The sequence below is a fragment of the Megalops cyprinoides genome, chromosome 16 (assembly GCF_013368585.1).
Source record: "Megalops cyprinoides isolate fMegCyp1 chromosome 16, fMegCyp1.pri, whole genome shotgun sequence".
Taxonomy (NCBI): domain Eukaryota; kingdom Metazoa; phylum Chordata; class Actinopteri; order Elopiformes; family Megalopidae; genus Megalops; species Megalops cyprinoides.
The window spans coordinates 26,626,689-26,647,380 of record NC_050598.1 but is presented as its reverse complement, the minus strand read 5'-3'; the positions used below and the strand labels follow the sequence as shown (position 1 = coordinate 26,647,380).

The window sequence follows — 20,692 nt, the reverse complement described above, 5'->3', positions numbered from 1 at the left end:
AAATCTAATATTGCAGTTGCACCTACGAATTGGTTTCTCCCAACGAGTATTTATTCTTAGCGCAAGGCCAGAGGGTGCTCCGTGCTGCTCTCGGTTGCTAAGGAGACACTCGGGCAGGTAATACACATACAGCCTGTAACTAACGTTAACTAGCTAGCTAGCTAGCAAGGAAGCCAAGATAAATCAAAACAGATTTTTCCACAACATTAATTTGGAGCGTAATGGCGCATTCTGAATGTGCATGTGGTATCATGCTAGTTTATCTGCTTGTTTCCTCCATGCTAATGTTTATTTGTAACAGCGAACTGGTTGGATGGCTTGCAAGTACTGTGAATAGCATAGCTGGCTAGCTGTCGTATTGACATTATTTACTAACCTGACCCAACGTTTGCCATCGGTGTTGAAAAGCACGATTATAATTTCTCTAATTGTTTTCGTCAGTGGCTCCTAAATGGGACACTGGCTTCTTGCTGTCTGTTTTCTTGTCCCGTTATAGCTAACGTTGACTAGCCAGTAGGCTACACAGAAGCTGTGTCATTTATTTTTCAGCTGAATTAACGTGAGATAGCTAGCTAGCTAACTAGCCAGCGTTACCTTGCTAGCATGGCTAAGGTTAGCTAGCGAGTTGACGAACCGTTCAGTAAAGAAAAGCCTGTTCGCTTGCTAATTGACTAATTTAATTAGTGATATGACTAACATTAGCTAGCTAGTCTGTTAGCGAATGCATGTGTTTTCTCGAAGCGAACATGGATTGCAATGCACTGGTTGCTAGTAAATAAATATTGAATATGTATAGCTACAGGACACGGTGCCCAGCTATAAATAGCACGGTATTGACACTAAGTTAACTCTTTAACGATTAGCTGCAGTAGCTGACTGGCTGGCTTTTTCGCATAATTGCTTGAGAGAGCTAGTGACTGTTAGCTAGTGCATAACATTAATACTAGCTAGTTATCTAACGGTCTAGTTAGCTAGCTGGACAGTATTTCTTTGCCAATGCAGTCGGCTCATAACTAACTACTAGCTAATGAATAATGGATTCATTTAACTTATATCTAGCCCTGAGTATTATGCGAAATATGATTAAGCATGGCAGTGTTTTGACAATGTAGCTAACGTCAGCTAAGTTAGCTAGCTATTCTATATTCAGAGCTCCCTTTTCCCTTCTTGCTTCCCCTCTCTCCGTGCTTCGTTACTAAGGTAACTGGCGAGAGGAACAGACCCATTTTAAATCAGCCCGATTCCACAGCGTCTCGCACTGCACTGCCCGACCCTGCACCCCGGGCCGCATGTGCCGTGCCGTGCCGTTCCGTTCCGTTCCGTTCGGGGTTTCCTCCTGTGCACCGAGCTAAAGTGATGTGGATCGCTCGCTGATCGTGTTGGGGACACGATGTGAAGAAACCTCGTCGGCCGTTTTGTTTCTTTTGTCTGTCGCCTTGCAGTTAGGTCACGTTTTGAGTAGACTTTCACCCTCCAACCAGAGAATCGTGTCCTCACAGTTGCAGGACGATATTGTTTTCGTCATTGGTTTAGGAATGCATCCCGTTTAGAAATATATTTTCAGTCCATGAGGCTTGTACATCGAAGTGAAGAAGACGTAGAAAGTTTTCCCTCGCCGCATAAACGAAGGAATTCAGAACGTATAAAATGTCAGGAATGAGCATGTTAAAGGCCACTGTAATTAATGACGCCTCATAACCTTTCCCTTTTAAGTTGGAGTCAGAGCAGCTAATATGGGTTGAGGAAACTGACCAGAACAAACTAGCCATTTCTGAAGCATGTGGTTTCATGGTAGCCACAGTTCTGAGTTTTATTGCTGACGGCTGCCTCTTCTCTGCTCCACAAGCAGTAGGATCAGTTCAAAGGTTGGGACGCGGTTGAAATGCTCCTGTTTGGCAGGATGGGGTTTCTGCAAAGCTGCTGCATCCAGAAGTGTCTGATAAAAAGAGCCATCAAAGCACTGTAGGTGCGTCACGCTGAAAGTAACACGCTACGGGTCTTGTCATCTTGTCTCACAGTGCTTTTCCCACATTGCTGAAGGTAGCGGGGACGATGAAGGTGAATAGTGCTGCACAGGTGTTTGATACCCCCCCCCCCCCCCCGTTAATCAGAACATTTTTCTTAGTTTTTGGTTTTTGATTGTGATTTGTTGGTTGGAGCCCACCCCTCTGTGCAGTGTGTGTGTGTGCGGATGGCTCTTTGCCCGTTGGGGTGCGGGGCTGGGTGCTTTGCATGCTCAGTGTAGCAGCAGGCCCTGTGAGTTTGCACGCTGGCCCAGGCACCTGTCGCCATTCAGCCGTGAAAGAGCCAGCAACAACGGCATGCTCTCAATGAGGGGGAGACAGACGGGAGAGAGAGAGAGAGAGGAGGGAGTGGAGAGTGGGAGACCGAGTATGCGAGTGCTTTTGTAAGCTCTTGCCACACGCATTGTTCACGGCTGTGGGAATGGCCTACTGCTGCCTAGAACCGGCCTCATTCAGATCCACAAGCAAGCAATCAGACCAGAAAAACGATCACACCCATCCCGAACTTTTCAATCGGACAGGGGATTCTCTCTGTTTCTGAGACATTCTATTGCGTGTGATACTGTGTAATGCCTTTGAACCGATGTTGCGCCTACGGTTGGAGCTGGCACAGCTGCTTGTACACGCATGTGAGGAATGTGTTGAGATCTGTCGGTATGCCCTGAATCACGATATTTCCTTTCACAAGGTCTCAGGACTGAGGGTTGCTACCTTTGATACTCTTCAGTCTTTAGCTACTCATCTCTGCTTTTTTTATTCTGCATTCGCCCTGTACTTATCCACACATGCTTATCCTCTATCTGCTTTGTGCCCTCCTCCTTTTAATCTTTCCTTCCTGCTTTGCTCTCTTCCTTTTTTGTGCCTGTCTGTTGTTTCTGCAACAGAAGCAGCATGACATGCAGTCAGCCCCCTTAACCACCCCCACATTCCTCCTCCTGCCTCCGCTGAGCTCTTCCCCCCACTCCGCGGGCAGAGATCCTGGGGTCGCGCTTTCTGCGCTGCACTCTCGCAGTTCGGTGAGATGGAGTGGCCAGGCTCCTGCGGGGAGCACCGCGCTCTGAAGTTGATTCTGGCCTGGCTGAACATCCCAGGCAGGAAGGAGAGGGCGCTCCGGTCGTACCGTGAGGAGCCCGGAGAGCCGAGGAGGAGTACTCGGCCTCCATGCAAGTCTAGAAAAGATGGCTTTAACAGGGACTCCCTCAAGGCGAAATTACAATTTTTGGTGTTAAATCTTGTTACATTGTACAGGAAGTAAGCAAGCTGCGAATGAGCTATAGTATGTAGGTTCCAAATTTGTCAATGGTATGGAGATATCCATATGTAGGCGTCATCAGTAATTTGACTGCATCAGAATGTTTTTTTTGGACGACTAGTCATAATGTTGGATGGCCTCAAACACTTCCTTTGTGTCTTTCAAGGGTTTCATGGGTCCCACGTTCACAGTTATCATCAGCTCTTGGCTATATGTAAATGCATGTGAAATATATCATATGTCAAGATTTACAGTGAGAATCTCATAATTTGCTGGGTAAGACCATGCTGATAGAGGAGCTGTGTTGGTGCATTTGTACAGCTGCACAGCAGGTCTTACTGAGACTGCAAGATTGAGAAACAGAAGGGAAGAATGACACATGTTCAGCCTGCAGCTGCAAGAGTTTGGGGTTAGATATGATTGTTGTGGTTGAGAATATAATACAGGGTGGAGAACCGGGAAATGGGGCATTTTGCTGGTTCATCTCGCTCTGAAGAATGGTTGAAACTGGGAGTTCCTCTTTCAATTACGCCTACTCGTTACCAATGAAGCACGGATGTGCGCATACGCTTTCTTGGGGCGTTTGCCGTGCCTCCCCCCCGGCCCCTGTGCTGTAGCTTGCAGGTGAGGGAGCTACAGCAGGGATCAGTGTTTCATGGTGGGGGTGTGGGGGTGTGGGGGTGTGGGGGAGGAGGCGAAAGCTCTCTGCAGGACCCGAATGCTTTTACATGTGGCAGTGTTTAACCCGGGCTGCTGTGGGGGCAGAGAGGGGGGGGGGGTCTTTGTGCATGAAGTCTTAACTCTCCTTACCCTTCTTTGAAAGAGAAAGGCAGCGACACGGAGTTCTGCTGTATTTTATTTGGCAGTGCGGGCATTGCTCCGCGTAAGAGCCCTGAATGATGACTGTAACCCAGTGCTCGGTGACCGACCCAGCCCACAACACCCAGAAATTAAGTCGTGTTCTGTGGTCTGCTGTATTTCATTTCCGTCGCTGTAGTGTTGCAGACGGTGCATTGCAGACCTGTGGCTGCCTGTCCCTCCCTGAGTCTGCTTGGGGTTTATTATAGTCAGTCTGCTTCAAATGGTGATGTGACCAATTTGGGCTCCCTTGGCTAGAGCTTGTTCAGCTTCCTGTGCACGGATCTTTTGATACAGTTTGCTGAATGTCCTGTACTGGTAAAGTTTGCTCGACTGAACCCACCTTAGGGATTATTGGTCCGTACATAAATCACTGGCTACACATTGGTATTGTCAGTGTTTCACTGGCTGTCTGTATGTGATCAGGAGAGTATCTTTGTCTGTCTCCTTGGGAAGGCGATTTTCTTGGTACAATCTGACTTTCCCACGACAGGTGATGTGATTGGAAATATGTGTCTGTGACATTCACCTTGTGAGCTTATTGAGAGTGACTCTTCTTACATTACATCCTTTGCTTAGCAGACAACCTTATCCCACACAGTTTGCATACTTTACATTTTCACATATTAAATACAGCCAGATATCTGCTGAAGAAATTTCAGGTCAAGTACCTTGTTCAAAGGTACAAGTTCCCTCCCTGGGAGTCAAACCTGCATCCTCTGGTTAGAAGTCCCCTCCTAAACCCCCAAGTTGCCCACCTAATTCTTGTTTTGGTTGAACATCATTAATCATAAGTTGGCTTATTTCATGTATGCTTTCGCAAATATATTTGGCTTTCGCAAATATATTTGATGCATTTTTTATCAAGGTCATAATGTTATACCTATATTAAATGACAAGGAAATGAACAATGTCTTGATTTGATGTGTGTTGATGACTGTAACCACCTACATGTTTACAGAGAGCAAGCAAGTTGCTACACATTCCTCAGATATAGACTGTTATCCTTTGCATAAAAAGTAAAAAAAACAAGTCATGCATAATAATTTGCACCATTATTGGACACATTAATATGGATATTGTCTGTGTTTCACTGTTAAGTGTTTTTTATTTCGGAATTGTAGGGAGCTAATAATTTGAGATATTACAGGTCAAATTGTTGCTGTTGTAGAAATCTGCAGTGGTATATAAACTGACAACACTAATCATCATCAGAATGTCACGGGGAATTCCCCCATCTTTGTAAGCTCGGATGGAAAATGGGGTTTCATCACTGGGTCACTCCGTCAGTCTGTGGTCCTACCCTTTGTATGTTTTACCCTACACATCTTGACTGAACTGTGCACCAGACAGGGACTTGTGACTCCACCCCCAGCTGGGCATGGCTGACGGAAACTGGCCTTTAACTCGCTGTAGGTGAGCAGGTCGTGGTGATGGAGAAGAGCGGATGATCTGCTTAGTAAAGTGACTCACCCTCACTCAGGGGAGGTGCTGGTGGTGGTGATGTAATCGTTGGTCAATGGATGATGTACTTAATTAGCTGCTGCTCTCTCTCCCTCTCTCTTTCAGGGGAGGTGGTGGCTATGATCGGAGCGTTGGTCAGCGGGGGAGATGAGTATGTAGTAAAGTACCTCTCTTTCCCCATCTCTGTCTCGGCTTAGGTGAGGTGATGGTGGTGATGAAAGTGTCTCAGTGAAGTTGGGGCGGGGCAGCCTGGCTGGTGGAGGCGTGGCGGAGCCAGAGCCAGCGTGGCGCTCGCAGTCAGACGGACAGACGGACGGACACTCCCCTCCCTCCCCCTCCCCCCTGCCTCCCCCACCTCCCCCTTCTCCGGCTTCCAGGCGACTCGCCATGGTGACGCTGATCACGGAACAGCTGCAGAACCAGAGTCTGGATGACCACAGGGCTTTCTCTCTCAACCTGGTGAGTGCTGATTGGCTGTCGTTACCTGAGACCGTGTCCATTTTTTTATGTGAAATGGTCATACGGACACAAGGATAGACACAACTTGTTGCTCTGTGTGTTTTCCAACAGTGGCTCTGGAGGCATACTGTGCTGGTCTTCCCTCCAGCTGAGCTTTTAATGGGCTGAGTTGTAGCTGTTAACCCAATATTGATATAGGCATGACAGCCTGCCCTTTGTGAAACAAATGTATAGTTCAGAAGGCATTTGTCCCACCGGAAAGGTACAAGTGAAAGTTTTAATCAAATTTCTGTTTGAATACCAATTTGTCATGACTAAATTTTACAATTTGATGATAATTTCTATGTTTTTGACTGAGCTGTTCGATGGTCTACAATGATTCCCTGAAGTACTGCACTTGTATCTTTGTAGTAGCACTGATGCACCCCCCAACAACACAGTCTGTCGTACAGGACCATTAGCAAATTAGCTGTCCAGAGATGTTAAGTACAGATCAGTATTCAATTAACAGTTCTGTCAAAGCATAATTAATGCTGAAGAACAGAAACCAACTTACACACTGTGTCCCCAGGGGTAGGGTTGAGAAATACTGGGCTGACTGTTTCTGTGTGTGTGTGTGTGCGTGTGTGCGTGTGCACATGTGTATTGTCATATTATATCTGAATGTGTATCTCTGTGGATGTTTGTACCCTGGGGGAATAAGCTTTCATGGCGCAGACAGTTGTACGCTGCTTTGTGTAAATCTACCATGTTGACACAACTTTTGCCATTGCTTCACCCTCCTGGTGCGTAGTCGAGAGACAGCACTGTGCTGGTGTTAATACTGTATTACTTTGGTATAAATTAAATGCCATTTAAAAGAAGTTGTGTCTTGCGTAATATCCCTTATGAAGTCATACGTCCTGTTACCAAATCCTGCCAAGTGATACATGGCTTTGAGGCTGGTACGTTTGCCAAATCTCATGCTCAGTCATATCCCTGGGAACGACCACATTATTGCTTATCAAGATGAGACTAGAGGTTCCCTCTGCCTTCTTGCCCTTATGGTTTCAAATGTCTGCCTCCTCTGCTTTGCGTTGGTAAAGCACAGAGATGCAGCAAAAATGTGGCCATGAGTGGTGATGTGATCAGTCAGACAAAGTTCATTAGCATTAGTATACAGGGTATATGGGAATATGTATACCCAGAATATATATATATATATAATATATACATATATCCCCCCTCAAATGTACATCTACATTGATAAGAGAAAATTTTAAGGTTCCATCTGACACAGATTTATATTTATATTCACCTGTTCAGAGGGAAACTCCTTGTGTGATGTCTGTAGTGAGAACGCATGTTTGTGCATGTGTATATGCGTGTATGTGCATGTAATGATCTACATGGTGAGTCAGTCTGTCCTTCCGTTGGGTTCCTGTGTCATTTTTCTGAGTGTGTGTGCCTCTTTTACAGCCTGTGCCTGAATCTCACAGCCCCAGAATCTGCTGGTCCACTTATGGATTAATGCCAGGTAAGAGGCCACCTTCTCCCCTCTTCCCTCGGCCTTTGGTGTCCGTTAACACCTGTTCGTATCATTGGTCTCCTTTCCCTCCACACCTGTGTCTTGCCTTCTTACCTTTATCGTCCTTCTCCCTCTTTCTGTCTCTGGAATATAGTTGTAGCTTTTGCTGTCTGTGGTGCATATGAATTGCGTTAGAGATCATTCTCCTCTGATTGGCATTTGTACACGTCTTTCCCCAAATTGGTGAAATGTCATTAGAAAAAGAAAATGAGCAGAGAAGGGAGGTAAGAAACTGAATCAAGATTTTGAACTGAGGGTTCCCAAGCGGCTCAGTGATTAAAGCTCTCGCCTCGAGTCCAGGCTGAGCTCTACAGCCCATGTTTGATCCCAGCCATGTCATTGGCTGATAATGACTGTGAGCCCACGGTGGTGGAACCAATGGGCATCGTTCTGCTGGGGATAGGGATGGGAACGTTGGTTCCCTCGTTCCGCCATTCTCGGCTACGCTGCGGCTTTTCTGATGCCTGCGAGTTGCTCAAATGATGTCAACGGAATGGTGCCTAACGTCCAGTGATGGCCAACTCAACTGTCCCGCCCTGTGTGACTTACAGTGCAAAATATAACTGAGGATTGCGTTCATCTTTTCTCGGTAAAAGATGTGGTGGTTATCTTGGTGAGACGAACCTAGCATACAACTGGGCATTCGAAAAAATAGGTTAAAAGGGAAAAAAGCATAAAACGTTATTGAAATAACTGAGCACCCTCAACCATTTAATAATGTTTTGAGATGAATGTTATCTAGACATCTTTCAAAAAATGTGTGGCATTTGCCTTCTTCACAGTATGTATGCCTGAGCCAAAACCTTTCAGCTCATACAACCCCAGCTTTCCATGCAGGAAGGCAGGTGTATTAAGTAGCACCACTGCCTCTGAAAGTTAAAGTGTGTATCAAATGACGGTGAAACTACAAGGAATACTGTGCTTTTGTGCGTCAGAGGAGCCGTGACTAGTTTTGATTAGACTAAGAATATTCAACATGAGAATGACACCTTTCAGTTTTAAGGATTGGATGTTTCACACAGTTAGGCCTGTAGCATACTATTGTATTTATTTATATTGCGTAGCAGTATACTTTTAGCATACACTTTCTGAATGTCTTTTCAAAGTGCTCCTTCTGAATAGGTTTTCAGATGATTAAGTGTTTGCCTGACATGCTTCTCAGTGAAATTTAGAGTGGTACCTCTCGAAAGGCAGTCAGTATGGGGACGTTTCACAGAGATCACCCCTCGAGTGTGCGAGGGTATGTGAGTGAAACACCGTAAGGAATGTGCAGAATTTCTCGGTTGAATTTTCCTCATTTACATTGCCATTCAGCTGGAAGTGAGGAGATCAGCGCGGTGCTGTTCTCTTGGTCATTTCTGGGTTTCGGGCTCATACTCTGTCACGGGTTGGTTTTCCTGTTTGTTTCCCTTATCAGTGCATGCGAGATACCCTGTGCAGTTTGTCCCAAAAGAAAATGTAGTGCTCTTTGCCCGCACTGGTGTTTTTGGTGGTGTACGAATGTGTGTGTGGTTACTTTGTTCCACGTTTTGTCGTACAATACAATACAGACAATGTGCGTGCGTGTGTGCGTGTCTGTGTGTGTGCCTGTGTGTGTGTGCGTGCATGCCTGTGTGTGTGCCTGTGTGTGTGCGTGCCTGTGTGTGTGCGTGCCTGTGTGTGTGCGTGCCTGTGTGCGTGCCTGTGTGCGTGCCTGTGTGCGTGCCTGTGTGTGTGTGTGTGTGTGTGTGTGTGCGTGCCTGTGTGTGTGTGTGTGTGTGTGCGTGCGTGCGTGTCTGTGCCTGTGTGTGTGTGTGTGTGTGTGTGTGTGTGCGCATGCGTGCGTGTCTGTGCCTGTGTGTGTGTGCGTGCATGCGTGCCTGTGTGCATGCCTGTGTGTGTGTGTGTGTGTGTGTGTGTGTGTGTGTGCGCGTGCGTGCCTGTGTGTGTGTGTGTGTGTGTGTGTGTGCGCGTGCGTGCCTGTGTGTGTGTGTGTGTGTGCGTGCGTGCGTGCGTGTCTGTGCCTGTGTGTGTGTGCGTGCCTGTGTGTGTGTGTGTGTGTGTGTGTGTGTGTGTGTGTGTGTGTGTGTGTGTGTGCGTGCGTGCGTGCGTGCGTGTCTGTGCCTGTGTGTGTGTGCGTGCATGCGTGCGTGCGTGCGCACTGGTGCGCCTCAGAAGCACGAACCTCGGCAGAGAGGATGGTTCACACCTCTGCCGGAGTTATGCGAGAGAGTGAAGGCTTGCAGCAGTGCTGACGCCGTGTGAGCCGCTGCGACGGAGGAGGCAGCTGGTGGGACTGCACAGCACTGCCTGTTCTGCCACACAGATCAAAGGGGAGACGGCAGCACCTTGAGAGGGAAATGGAGGGGGCAGCACTGTCTCGGTTTCTGTTTTACTCACCTCTCAACTTCTGTAGACCTTTAAACCAGCCCCGTTGCCGTAGGAAACGATACTAACTCGAGCATAAAACAATAAGATGCTGCTCCCTCCGCCCTTTGCGCTCTCTCTCTCTCTCTCTCTCTCTCTCTCTCTCTGTCTCCCTGTCTCTGTTTTTCTTTCTTTATCTCTCCCTCTCTATGTGTCTCTGCATTTCTGTCTCTGTGTCTCTCTGTCTCTGTCTGTCTCTCCTTCTCTCTCTCTCTATTCTGGCCAATATGTCAGGCCAGGTGTTGGAGTCGGTGGCCCTGTCAGACGGCCGCGTCGTTTCGGCCCGCCTCGCCCGCCTCGCCCCGCTGTCCCTGGTCTCTGCCCGCTCCCCGCTCCTTATCTGTGCTTCCTCCTGCCTCGATTGTCACGCGGGCCCGTGCTCCGCTGGGTGGTGGCTGTCACACTGAGTTTCCTCCCTCAGTATCTTCCCCCGCTGCCTGCGGGTGTGTGTCAGCGATGTCTGATGCATGTGAGAGTGTTCTGGGTGTGTACGCGTGCGATATTCGGGCAGTGGTGTGTGTGCCGTGCGGTGATGGTCTGCATATGCTGTTAGATGGTCGTTATCTGAAAGCGTGTGTTACACACACTGGCTGTGTCACATTGCATTTAGTTCATGATTTTATTCATCTTGTTTTATTAGTAAAGGAATTTGCTCATTTGCCTCATGCATGTAGACATAAGAGAACTGCTCCATTTGCATGTCATGATGGGGTGTCTTACCTGGTGCATTAAAGAGACTTTAAAGACACTTTACACTCTTCTTCTGAAACGACAGTTTTTGTAGTTGTTTAAAGAGGCAAAAGTAGGGATCTTATCCAGTCCTCCTGTACATGTATAACTAGTGATCAGAAAGGAATCTTCCCTCTATCCTTCACAGCACACAAGCTTTTCTAATTCTGACTCAGGGTGTCTTTATTTGTATATTTTGTACGTCGTCAGAATTGTCACCTTTAATTTTTGCTCATGCCTTTTCCTGTGTGTCATTGTTGTACCGGTTCACTCATCCTGTTTCTCTCTCTCGCCCTCTGCACAGAAAGCAGCTGTTGGCAGCTGTGCCCCCCTGCCAAGCCCAACCCACGGGAGGTGCTGACTTCGCCGGCCGGCCTGGCCCCTCTGGACCCCCCCGCAGCCCCCGCCTCGGAGGGCGACGCCCCGCGCCGTCTCCTGGTCCCCAGCACCTCGGTGACAGACCTGTCGTTCCCGGGGGCGCCCCCTCCCCCCCCTCCGCCCCCCAAACGCCACTGCCGCTCGCTGTCGGTGCCTGAGGACCTGTCCCGCTGCCGCTCGGCCTGGCGGCCCAGCGCCTCCAAGATCTGGACGCCCGTCAAGCGCCGCTGCCACAGCGGGGGGGGCGGGGGCGGCTCCTGCCCTCTGCGGGCTCCCAGCTCCTCCCTCACCTCCTCACTGCGCTCCTCCTCCAGCCCCACCTTCTTCAGCCTGGCACTGTCGCCCGACTCCCCGCTGCCCTGGAGCTTCCCCTGGGAGCCGCCGGACTCGGGCCGGGCCGGCGGCTGCTGCTGCTTCTTCCCGTCGCCCTCCTCCTGCTCCTCCTCCCCATCCCCGCTCTGCCCGCCCCCTCCCCCCCAGCGCCGCTTCTCCCTCTCCCCCGTGCACATCCGCGAGGCCGCCGCCCACTTCCTGCCCCCGCCCCCGGCTCCCCCGTACCCGCCGGCCCCTCCCGTGGCGGCGGCGGTGGGGGCGGCGCCCCCGTCCCCCTCCTCGGCCTGCAGCACCCCGTCCTCGTCACGCCGCGCCCTCCCCCCCCAGCTCCCTCGCTGCCACTCCCAGCCCTGCGACCTGCGCAAACCGGGCCTGAAGCGCCGCCACGACCCCGACACCCTCCCCTGCGTGCGGCCCGGCCTGGACTTCAGCAAGATGACACAGGTGAGCCGCAGGAGAAGCGGGAAAGGGGCCGGGGGGGGGGGGAGCAGGCAGGGGAAACCACAGGCAGTAAAACTGTACAGAAAGGGAGTTTTTTTTTTTTTTTGCTGCTGCTCACAGGATGAAAGGGATCCCCATTGTCCCGAACACAAAGAGAGATCTGTTCCACTCTGGTGTTCCTGGAAAGGGTCACACTGTGCAGGCTGCAGTGCGGAAGCTCTGCGGGGTGTGCGCATGCCTGCGTCCCGGCGCGGGGCGTCAGCGCCCGGCCCCTGGCAGCTTTACAGTCCTGCTTTATGGCCTGCCTGTTGTCAGGCGGCGATTATTAACAGTGCCGCTCCCACAGAGCCACCGCCTGCCAGCTGTTCTGCTTCCTCTTTCCTGGTGATCTGATTTGTTTGGAGAGGGGGGCCTCCGCGCCACTTGCGCGCACACACACACACACACACACACACACACACACACACACCGTGTAACACACCACCATGTAACACTGTGAGCTCCACCACGAGGAGCAAAGGGTAATGTGGCTGCTGTACTGTACACACATTCGCAAATATCTCATGTACACACACACACACACACTTGTTTCAAAGAATGGATTGCATTATATATATATAACATAGATAACATTACTTGCTGCCCATGTAAATGGGCAGGTGAGAGTGACTGGAAGGTACCTGGTCCGGAACTGAACGTTGTACCCTGCCAGGACCGGTGAGTGTATCACATGAGTTTGTCTGCTTGCTGGTCATGTGACTCTGCCATGTGTGCCACTGTCTGTCTCTGGAATGTTCCAGAGAATGGCTTCTGCCAACAGCAGCACAGCAGCTTTGTAGAACTTGAGCCTTTTGCAAATTCATAAAAGAAGTACTTTTTTGAATCTGTGAAACAACATATTGGAAAAAATTGCAGATAAATAGTGATCCTTAATAACTGTTCAAAAAAAGTTTTTTTTTATCATTACACTAATGCAAAATTATAGGGTGGCTGACACTTCTTTTTATGAATCTAGGAAAAAAAGTTTTTTTTGTTTTTTTTTTTAAAAAACAGCTTGTGATATTATGATTTGTCGTGTGTGTTTTTATGATGTAAATTCTTTTGTGTGTGCAGAATAGTTGTTATGGGGTAAGTGCGGAGAAACCCCCTCCAGGCCTGCGTTTCCTGTTGTTACTCATGTTAGATGTAGCGTGTCTGTCAGCGAGGGAAAGAGCGGTGAGAGTGTGGGAGAAACATCTCACAGGCAGGGCGCAGCAAAACGTGAAAACTTTACACCGCAAAGCCGAAGCACGAAAAAAAAGCTGCTCGGAAAGCACAGGACATCAGTCTGCACCCTCCGCCAGAAAAAGTTCATTACCACGACTGCGTGCGCGAGCTTTTCTGCATGCATGTGTCCAACATCGCAGGGGCACTTTGAAGCCGAATTATAATTGGATCGGGTCTGTGTCGGGGCAGGAATGGGAAAGGAAGGAGGAAGGGGGAAGGGGGGTGGGGTGGGGGGGTCGCACGCCTACCTGAGACTCCATTAACAATGGTCTCTTTACAGAATTCAAAAACATTCCCCCATTCCTGCCGTGCCTCACCCAACCCCCCTCTCCCATTTACCCGAGGAGGAACACAGCCCGACGTTTGGATTTGTGCTTGAGGGACAGGAGAGGAGATATGGAAAAAAAGAGAGGGGATAATTATGCCTTTCTTTTTTGAGATGTAGGGTGGGTGTGTGAGGAGCACTCCCTGAGTGTGTCTGAGTCTCTCCCTCTCTTTCCCCCAGCTTGCTTCCCTCATTGAGCCCTGTGCTCTGAGCTCCCCACCCCCATTCCCTCTCCTCCTCTCTCCCTCTCCACAGTCTGGAGTGTTTATGTTAGGATCATTAGTAAGAACAAGGGGTGGATGCTGTGGGGCTCCGGTGCCACCCCCTCCCTGGGAGAGTACAGCTAACCCCTACCTGCTTGTCTGAGCAGGGCTGGACCGGAGGTGGGGTATAGCCCTCTTGGCACTCCTGCCCGTACTGCAGCGATCTGCTGTGGAGTGTTGGGCCGCGTTCTCCGCATTCCTGTGTGTCCACTCCTCAGTGATGGCCCAGTTGTTGTCCCACTGGGCATCTAGAAAGTCCTGCTATATTTAACCAGTCTGTGTGCGCGCGGGTCCAGCCCTCCTGCTTGTGCAGTGTCGTCATCAGTTCCCTTTTTCTGTCCGTTTCTCCGCTTCCTTTTTGCGAGCGCTACTTGGGCGTGGGACCGTTCCAACGCAGTGCACCTTGAAAGAAGCGTGCAGTCCGTGTTTCTGCACTGTGAACTCAACATGAATGGTGTGTCCAGCTCAGGGCTTGTTTCTGTGGGGTTTTTTTTTTTTTTTTTTGGTATCCTGTCAGACAGTTTCAGTATGGTCCTGTTGATTTCATGTTGTGGGCATACCACACAAAGACAACCTAAGAGAGTTTATTTAGGGTTGGAAATGAGAGGGTGGAAATATTTGCGCTGTCCGGCCAGACTGGAACATTGATACTAGCCTGGCTCATATGTTACAAGCCTCGGAACATTAACCTGTGCCATGCCAAAAGCAAGGTTTTTAGAAGAGGTAAACCAAAAAAGTAAATCATTTTCCTAAGATTGGTATGCTTTTATATCTCATACCACAACAATTCAATTTTAAATCCTAAAGGAAAACATTGAGTAAGAAATTACATATGCATGTTTAAATGCAATGTCTGTGTGTGCAAGCCATTGTCCTCCTCAGCCAGAAAGGGGATAGCTGCACCACTCCCTCCTGCACAGAAGCATGGTGAGCTGGTGAATGGGCCAGAGAACCTCAGCAGATGCATCACTGTGACTGTTTTCCCATTGGAAGATGCTCATTGGAAGATGGCCGCTTCTCCACTGACATCATCTGAGCAACTTGCATGTGCCTGATGAGTCAGGGGGTGCAGAGAACAGCATGACGAGGAAACTGGCCAACCTCTACCCAGCTAAACTCTAAACTACCCATCCTCCACCACTGCCACTGGTTTAAAAAAAAAAACCTATTGAGCCACAAAATGTGAAATCTTTCGCTTTCGATGCTTCCTCAGCTTGCAGCAGCAAACATTTTACCGATCGGTGGACAGTCAGAGGATTTTCTCTTACAGAGCAGAACGGAGAAAAGGCTGATTATATTATTGGCATGCCATTCAGAGTTATAAAACTCCGCTCTAAAAGGGTGTAAGGATGGCAAGAGGAGAGGTTGCCTGGAGAAATGCAATTGCTTTAACTGGATTGTGGGGTCAGTAAACCTAACATTGGAGGACTTCTCCCCAGGGCCCTCCTGCCTTTATCCTCTATTGGAAATACTGGCAGCATCAGCCCTTTTGTTATGCAAGAGCATACAGTTCTGATTGCACAGATAAATTTTTTGATCAGATTTATACAAAATATACAGCCTGGTGAAGGATTAGCAGAGCATCAACACTGAGCAGGAAATGGAAGTGTTTTTTCAGTTAATGAATGATCACTGCCTGTAATGTTGGCTAGCTAGAGACAAAATCTGTATATATTCATTTGCATTTACATTTTATTATTTAGCAGATGCTCTCATCCGGGGTGACTTAAAGAATGCGTGTACAAAGTATATCTAATAAAGTGGATTGAAGGACTGTTCATACAGGACACCACTGACTACATCTGAACATGTGGTAACACCAGATAATAGAGATAACTGCTGCATATATACTTGCAATGCAAGATATTGTATATTAACACTACAACATATCTAACAAAAAAAGCCACAATATACCCTGCAGTAAAACTTTGACACAGTAAAACAGCAGAAAAACACCTACACACATGCCCAGTGTGGCCAGTGTGTAGGGTCTAATGATGGATTGAAAATACGGGGAGTCTGTCAACCATGCAGCAGGCAAGCAGCAGCATTTTGAAAAGGATGCAGTAGCCAATGGAGAAAGATCATGGGCCGAGCATCAGCATTCAGGATGAGCTGTAGGAGGTCTGATTGTACATGCAGGCTGGTAAGGAGGGAGTTGCAGTAGTCCAGATGGAAGAGGGTCAGGGCCTGGATTAGGAGCCTTGTTGAGTAGATGGTGAATAAAGAGTGGATTGTTCTGATCTTGTGTGGGAAGAATCTGTACCCCCTACTGCCCATTGCAGTGTGGTCTGCAAAGGTCAGGCCATTGTTAAATCCCACCCTGTGGTTTGGGAGGCTGACACTGGGGTGTTTTAAAGGGTGATCCTGGAAGATTCTGGAAGGGAGAAACCTTGGCTAGAATGTGCAAGAAGCTCGCTCTTGGCCAAGTTGAGGATCAAGTAACGATTGCGCATACACGGTGAGACGTCAGTTGGGCAAGCAGAGTTATGTGACAAGACTTAATTGTCCAATGGAGGAAATGAGACGAACAGTTGTGCAAAATAACGGGACCAAGTGATCTTGTGGACAGGGAAAATGAAAGGGGGTCCAGCACAGAGCCCTGGGGAACTCCTTTTGAAAAGCTGTGAGGGGTTGATCTAGCCCGTCGAAGCCATTTGGCAGGAATGCCCTGGTAGAGACAGATGATTAAAAACCGTATGCTCAAGGGTTTTGAAGAAGAGACACCTCCCTGACATTAATCATGTTTTCCATGTAGAATAGTGTTTGAGTTCTGATTTACAATTTTAATCAGGCTGTGCTTGCTGGATCTATGCCCAACTGCAATTAAATTGGGCTTGCTTTCATTCGTGCTGCTGAATACAGGTAACACTACACAATTAGTTATTTCACAAAACCTTGTATGTTAACTGATGGCACCAGTCTATCACTGTAAGGAGACCGTGCTCATAAGGATTAATGTTATATAAAAAAAAACAAGGAAGCACTAACTTTTTTGTGCTCTCTCAATGAAATTGAATCACCTCAGCAGTGTCCCAGTGGGGGATCTCTCTCAACCTGGGATCAATTAGTAACAATAGAGAACCACATTGGCCAAAAAAATTGTATTTAATGGTGATCACATTTTTTCACTCGTGATTGTGCAGCCTGCCTCTCTTGATACTAAAAACACACCTACATCCCTCAGATGTGTAGTGATGTGATGTGAATAGTAGTTGGCATACTGCTTAACTGTACCTGTGCCTGGACTTGCTTTCAACCCCCACCTCACCTACAGCTGGCCATAAGTGGAGACTCCTTTTTTTGTTTTTTACTGTGGCCAACCCTCAGCTGGATATGATGCAGAGGAGCCAAAGGAGCACGGGGCATATGAATGCTCACCGTGCTGAAGTGGTGCAGCTGCCAGGGGGTTGTGTAAGTGTGTGCTGCATGTTTGGAATGGCATGCCACATGTGTCTCGGCCACTGTTGGGGGGGGCGTATTAATTCCACTGTGCTCTGTGAAAGTCTTGCCCCCCCCTTCTGTCTCTCCATGCGGAAAAGTACTGACCAGCCCCCCCCCCCCCTGCGGTGCAGCGTCTCTGTCTCTTGGCAGGATCACACACAGCCACTTCAAAGAGCTTGGAGGTCTGAAGTGCTAATAACCCTATGGCATCACCAAGGACAGGGTTCGTCACGCAGCCAGGCGGGGAGCAGGCCAGCAAATAGACCGGCTCTACGCGGTTAGACTGTGAGGGGGTCATGTAGATAAATGGACAGAGGTTAGGGATGCATGTAGGATGTAGACCTGGGGGGGGGGGGGGGGGGGGGGGGGGTGGATCTGTAGATCTCCCCCTGGCACGCACATCACACCCAGACACTGAGTTGTGATGCCGGTGCTGGAGCAGCCCTGATGGTGGAAGCAGGCAAGCGCCCCGCCAGACCCCGGGAGTCAAACACACATTTGCATACACTTTGCATACAGCTGCTGAGACTGTGAAAGGACTCAGCATGCTCTCTCTCCCTCTCTCTCTCTCTCTCTCAGCTCACTGTTCCTTTTCTCTCTGTGCTAGCCTCCCAAGTCATGGGCCCCTCGTACAGTTCCCGAAGTTTCGAGTAGAGGTTGCGTTTAGTTCGTATGTTCATCAGCCCAGCTGCATTTTTCTCCACGGGGAGGGATGAGGTGTTAATGTGGGTTAAATTCAGGTTTTTCCTGAGCTCCAGCTACAAGGCTTTAGGGTGTACTGTTTCTGCCTGTCTGTTTTTCATTTTTCTCTTTATCTTTTCAAACTGTGTTCTGTGTGTGTGTGTGTGTGTGGGCTGAGATTGTGAAACGGTTCAAACACTTATGGATGTTGATATGAACTTGATATGATGTTTACAGTATCTGCTGTATGTGTGGAGGTGTTTTATGATCAGAAATGTCGGTACAGGCAGGGATAGTGTCAGTGCAGCAATGTCTTTTGTTAATAACCACATTAAGGGCACAAAGACGTCACACAGTACGGCGGTATTCTGGAAAGTATGCATCTGTGCCCAGATCTGTGCCTCTGGCAGTGCTGTGCCATTATGTTTGCAGCATGAACTTGAGTGTTTAAAGGGTGGAAGAACAAGAAAAGAATCTGGATCCTGCACAGGTTTCCCAGGCCACAGTGCCATTAACATGTCAGCAAGATTTATGTGCCATATTTCTGATATCCCTAGGCTCTTGTAGATGTTGCTTACAAGTCTCTCTTTGAAAATTAAACTTTCAGACACTTGCTGCTTGTTTTTTTTTTCCTCTTCACTGTGCATACTGAAACATGTAGACAAAACAAGGCCACATTCCAGTGCTGAAGCACGGGCTTGTCAAAGACGCTGTGGTCACACACACACACACCAGGCCTGCTAAAGCAGTCCCTGACCTGAAAACATGCCACACTGCAGCCTTAAACTGAAACCAGAGAACTTTGTCAGAGAGGAGCTGTTGAAGACTAGGTTGTGTGTCTTGCTGTGTGTTCTGTTAAACACACAGCAGATCCCATACCCAGGTTTGCTAGGTGGGAAAAAAAATCTGTTTCTGTGGCCGTTTTAAGTTGCTTAAAAATTGTCATAACTGACTGTTTGGATTTCATTGTTTGACTTCAACAGAGCAACATAAACACCAATCAGTGGAGTTTTGTCTATAATGATGGATGTGTCCCTCTCTCTGTCTCTGCCACTGTTGTCTTTCTAGACCCGAAGTGGGGATCCCCTCAGCTGTTTGGAACGGGCCACACTGGGTTGTGGAGGGGGTACCTGTATCGGCCTGGAGCCTGTTTTGGGGGACTTCCGGGGGACCTTTTCGCCAGCTGAGGGACTGGGGAGGACAAGTATTGGTCCCCTGAGCGAGAGTGAAGAGGAGGAGGAGGAGGAGGAAGAGGAAGAAGGGGAGAGGAAGAGTGACATTGAGGCAGCGCAGCAGAGTGTTTTCGAGAGGGATTGTACAGAACTGGACTTGACCCTCATAGAGGAGAATTAACACAGCTAACAGAAAAGCCACTCTCCCTGCTAACTACCGCTTTCATTCTGCATCCCCTCCCAAACCCATGGGAGTGCTCTCAGGAACACAGCTGCCCTCCCAAGGGACTCGAGCTGGCGGGTCCATAAACCGAAAATAATAACAACAACAACAATGATAATGATAATTAATGCAGGTAGCCATGGACACTGTCCTTCCAGCGGAATACATTCCAGAACCTGAGGCCAGTTGCTGAAAGCTCCTTTAGTGTTAAAACAACTGGAGTTCCAGAGATGCCTACCAGTCCCTTAGTGTGCATGGGAAATTGAGTGTGTAGGGGCGCTCCCTGCGGCACCCTTAATCTCATAAGGGAAAAACTTGGAAGCCTTTCACGCAGCTGGCCACTGGCTTTCTAGCTTTATTTTTTTTTTTTCCTCCATCTTTCCTGTTTTGTCCATTTTTGGTCATAAGAATCGACTTGCTTGGACGATAATGAATTCTCATGTTTTGGTTTTTTTGTTTTAATGCACAAAGGCAGTACTACATTGCACATCTTTTTTGCAGTCCGTTCTGCAGTCCTATCTAGTCAGATCAGTTGGAATCAACATAAGCCTTAACAGAAAAAGCCAGATTTTTTTCAAACCAGCAAATGAAATGGAAAAAAATGTGTAGCTGTTATAAATGGTTTTATTTGACCTTTGATGTTTTCTTTATCTTTCTGAACTCTACAACTCAAACTTTAACTTTGATCCTGGGAAGGACAAAAATGGATAAATGGAAGCACCAGTTGAAAAGGGTTAAAATGAATACATTGGAACAGATCAGATGCTGCAGTCATACTCTGTAGGGCACAATGTAATATTGTATTGTACAGTGATAATTTGTTTAAAACAGTTTTTTCCTGTGTGTGAAGAAGCCACTTGGGAGGCTGAGGGCGGTGGCCTTTTGGAGATGATTTCTATTGTATGTGTTACAAGATGGCAATTTCCTCTTACACAATTTGTGTACAAATAAAGTTTATTAGAGATTAATTTTACAAGAAAAGCATGTTGGTGTACATTGTGATTCTTGGAGAAAAAAAATTGCCATTGTCCTGTGTGTGGATGGTGGTGGATGGTGGGGGTGGTTGGGGGTTGTTGGATCAGACTAGGGGAAGTAGCTTTTTTTTCCCCCCTGTGTGTTCAACTGTGCATGAAGATCTGAAACTGTAAAGAGGTAATCTCTCCAATCTGCCTCATTACAACAGCGCTGTGTGTCAGTTCATGGCGTGCACTTCTCTCGTGTGTAGGGAGAGGTCACGGCTGCGTTAGCAGGGTTAGGAGGGGGAGGGGATCAACTACCCATATTCTGTGTTTGAGCACCTTCTCACGTCCCACACCCACCAAGAATTTGGTTTTAAGCTTCCTTCAGAAGCCTTCATTATTCGGCAGTCAGCACTGAGCTCTGCACACCCTTACTCCTGTTTTGTAA

At 48.2% G+C, this 20,692-nt stretch overlaps 1 protein-coding gene across 1 annotated transcript; it reads left to right on the top strand.

The window, feature by feature from the left end:
* The first annotated feature begins 66 nt into the window (after positions 1 to 66).
* On the top strand, positions 67 to 20,223 carry LOC118791676 (protein FAM53C-like). The gene is made up of 5 exons (XM_036549139.1): positions 67 to 117; positions 5,796 to 6,057; positions 7,516 to 7,573; positions 11,064 to 11,914; positions 18,959 to 20,223. The coding sequence occupies exons 2-5, from the start codon at positions 5,986 to 5,988 to the stop codon at positions 19,241 to 19,243; spliced, it is 1,266 nt and encodes a 421-aa protein (XP_036405032.1). The 5' UTR covers positions 67 to 117; positions 5,796 to 5,985; the 3' UTR covers positions 19,244 to 20,223.
* Positions 20,224 to 20,692: the final 469 nt, after the last annotated feature.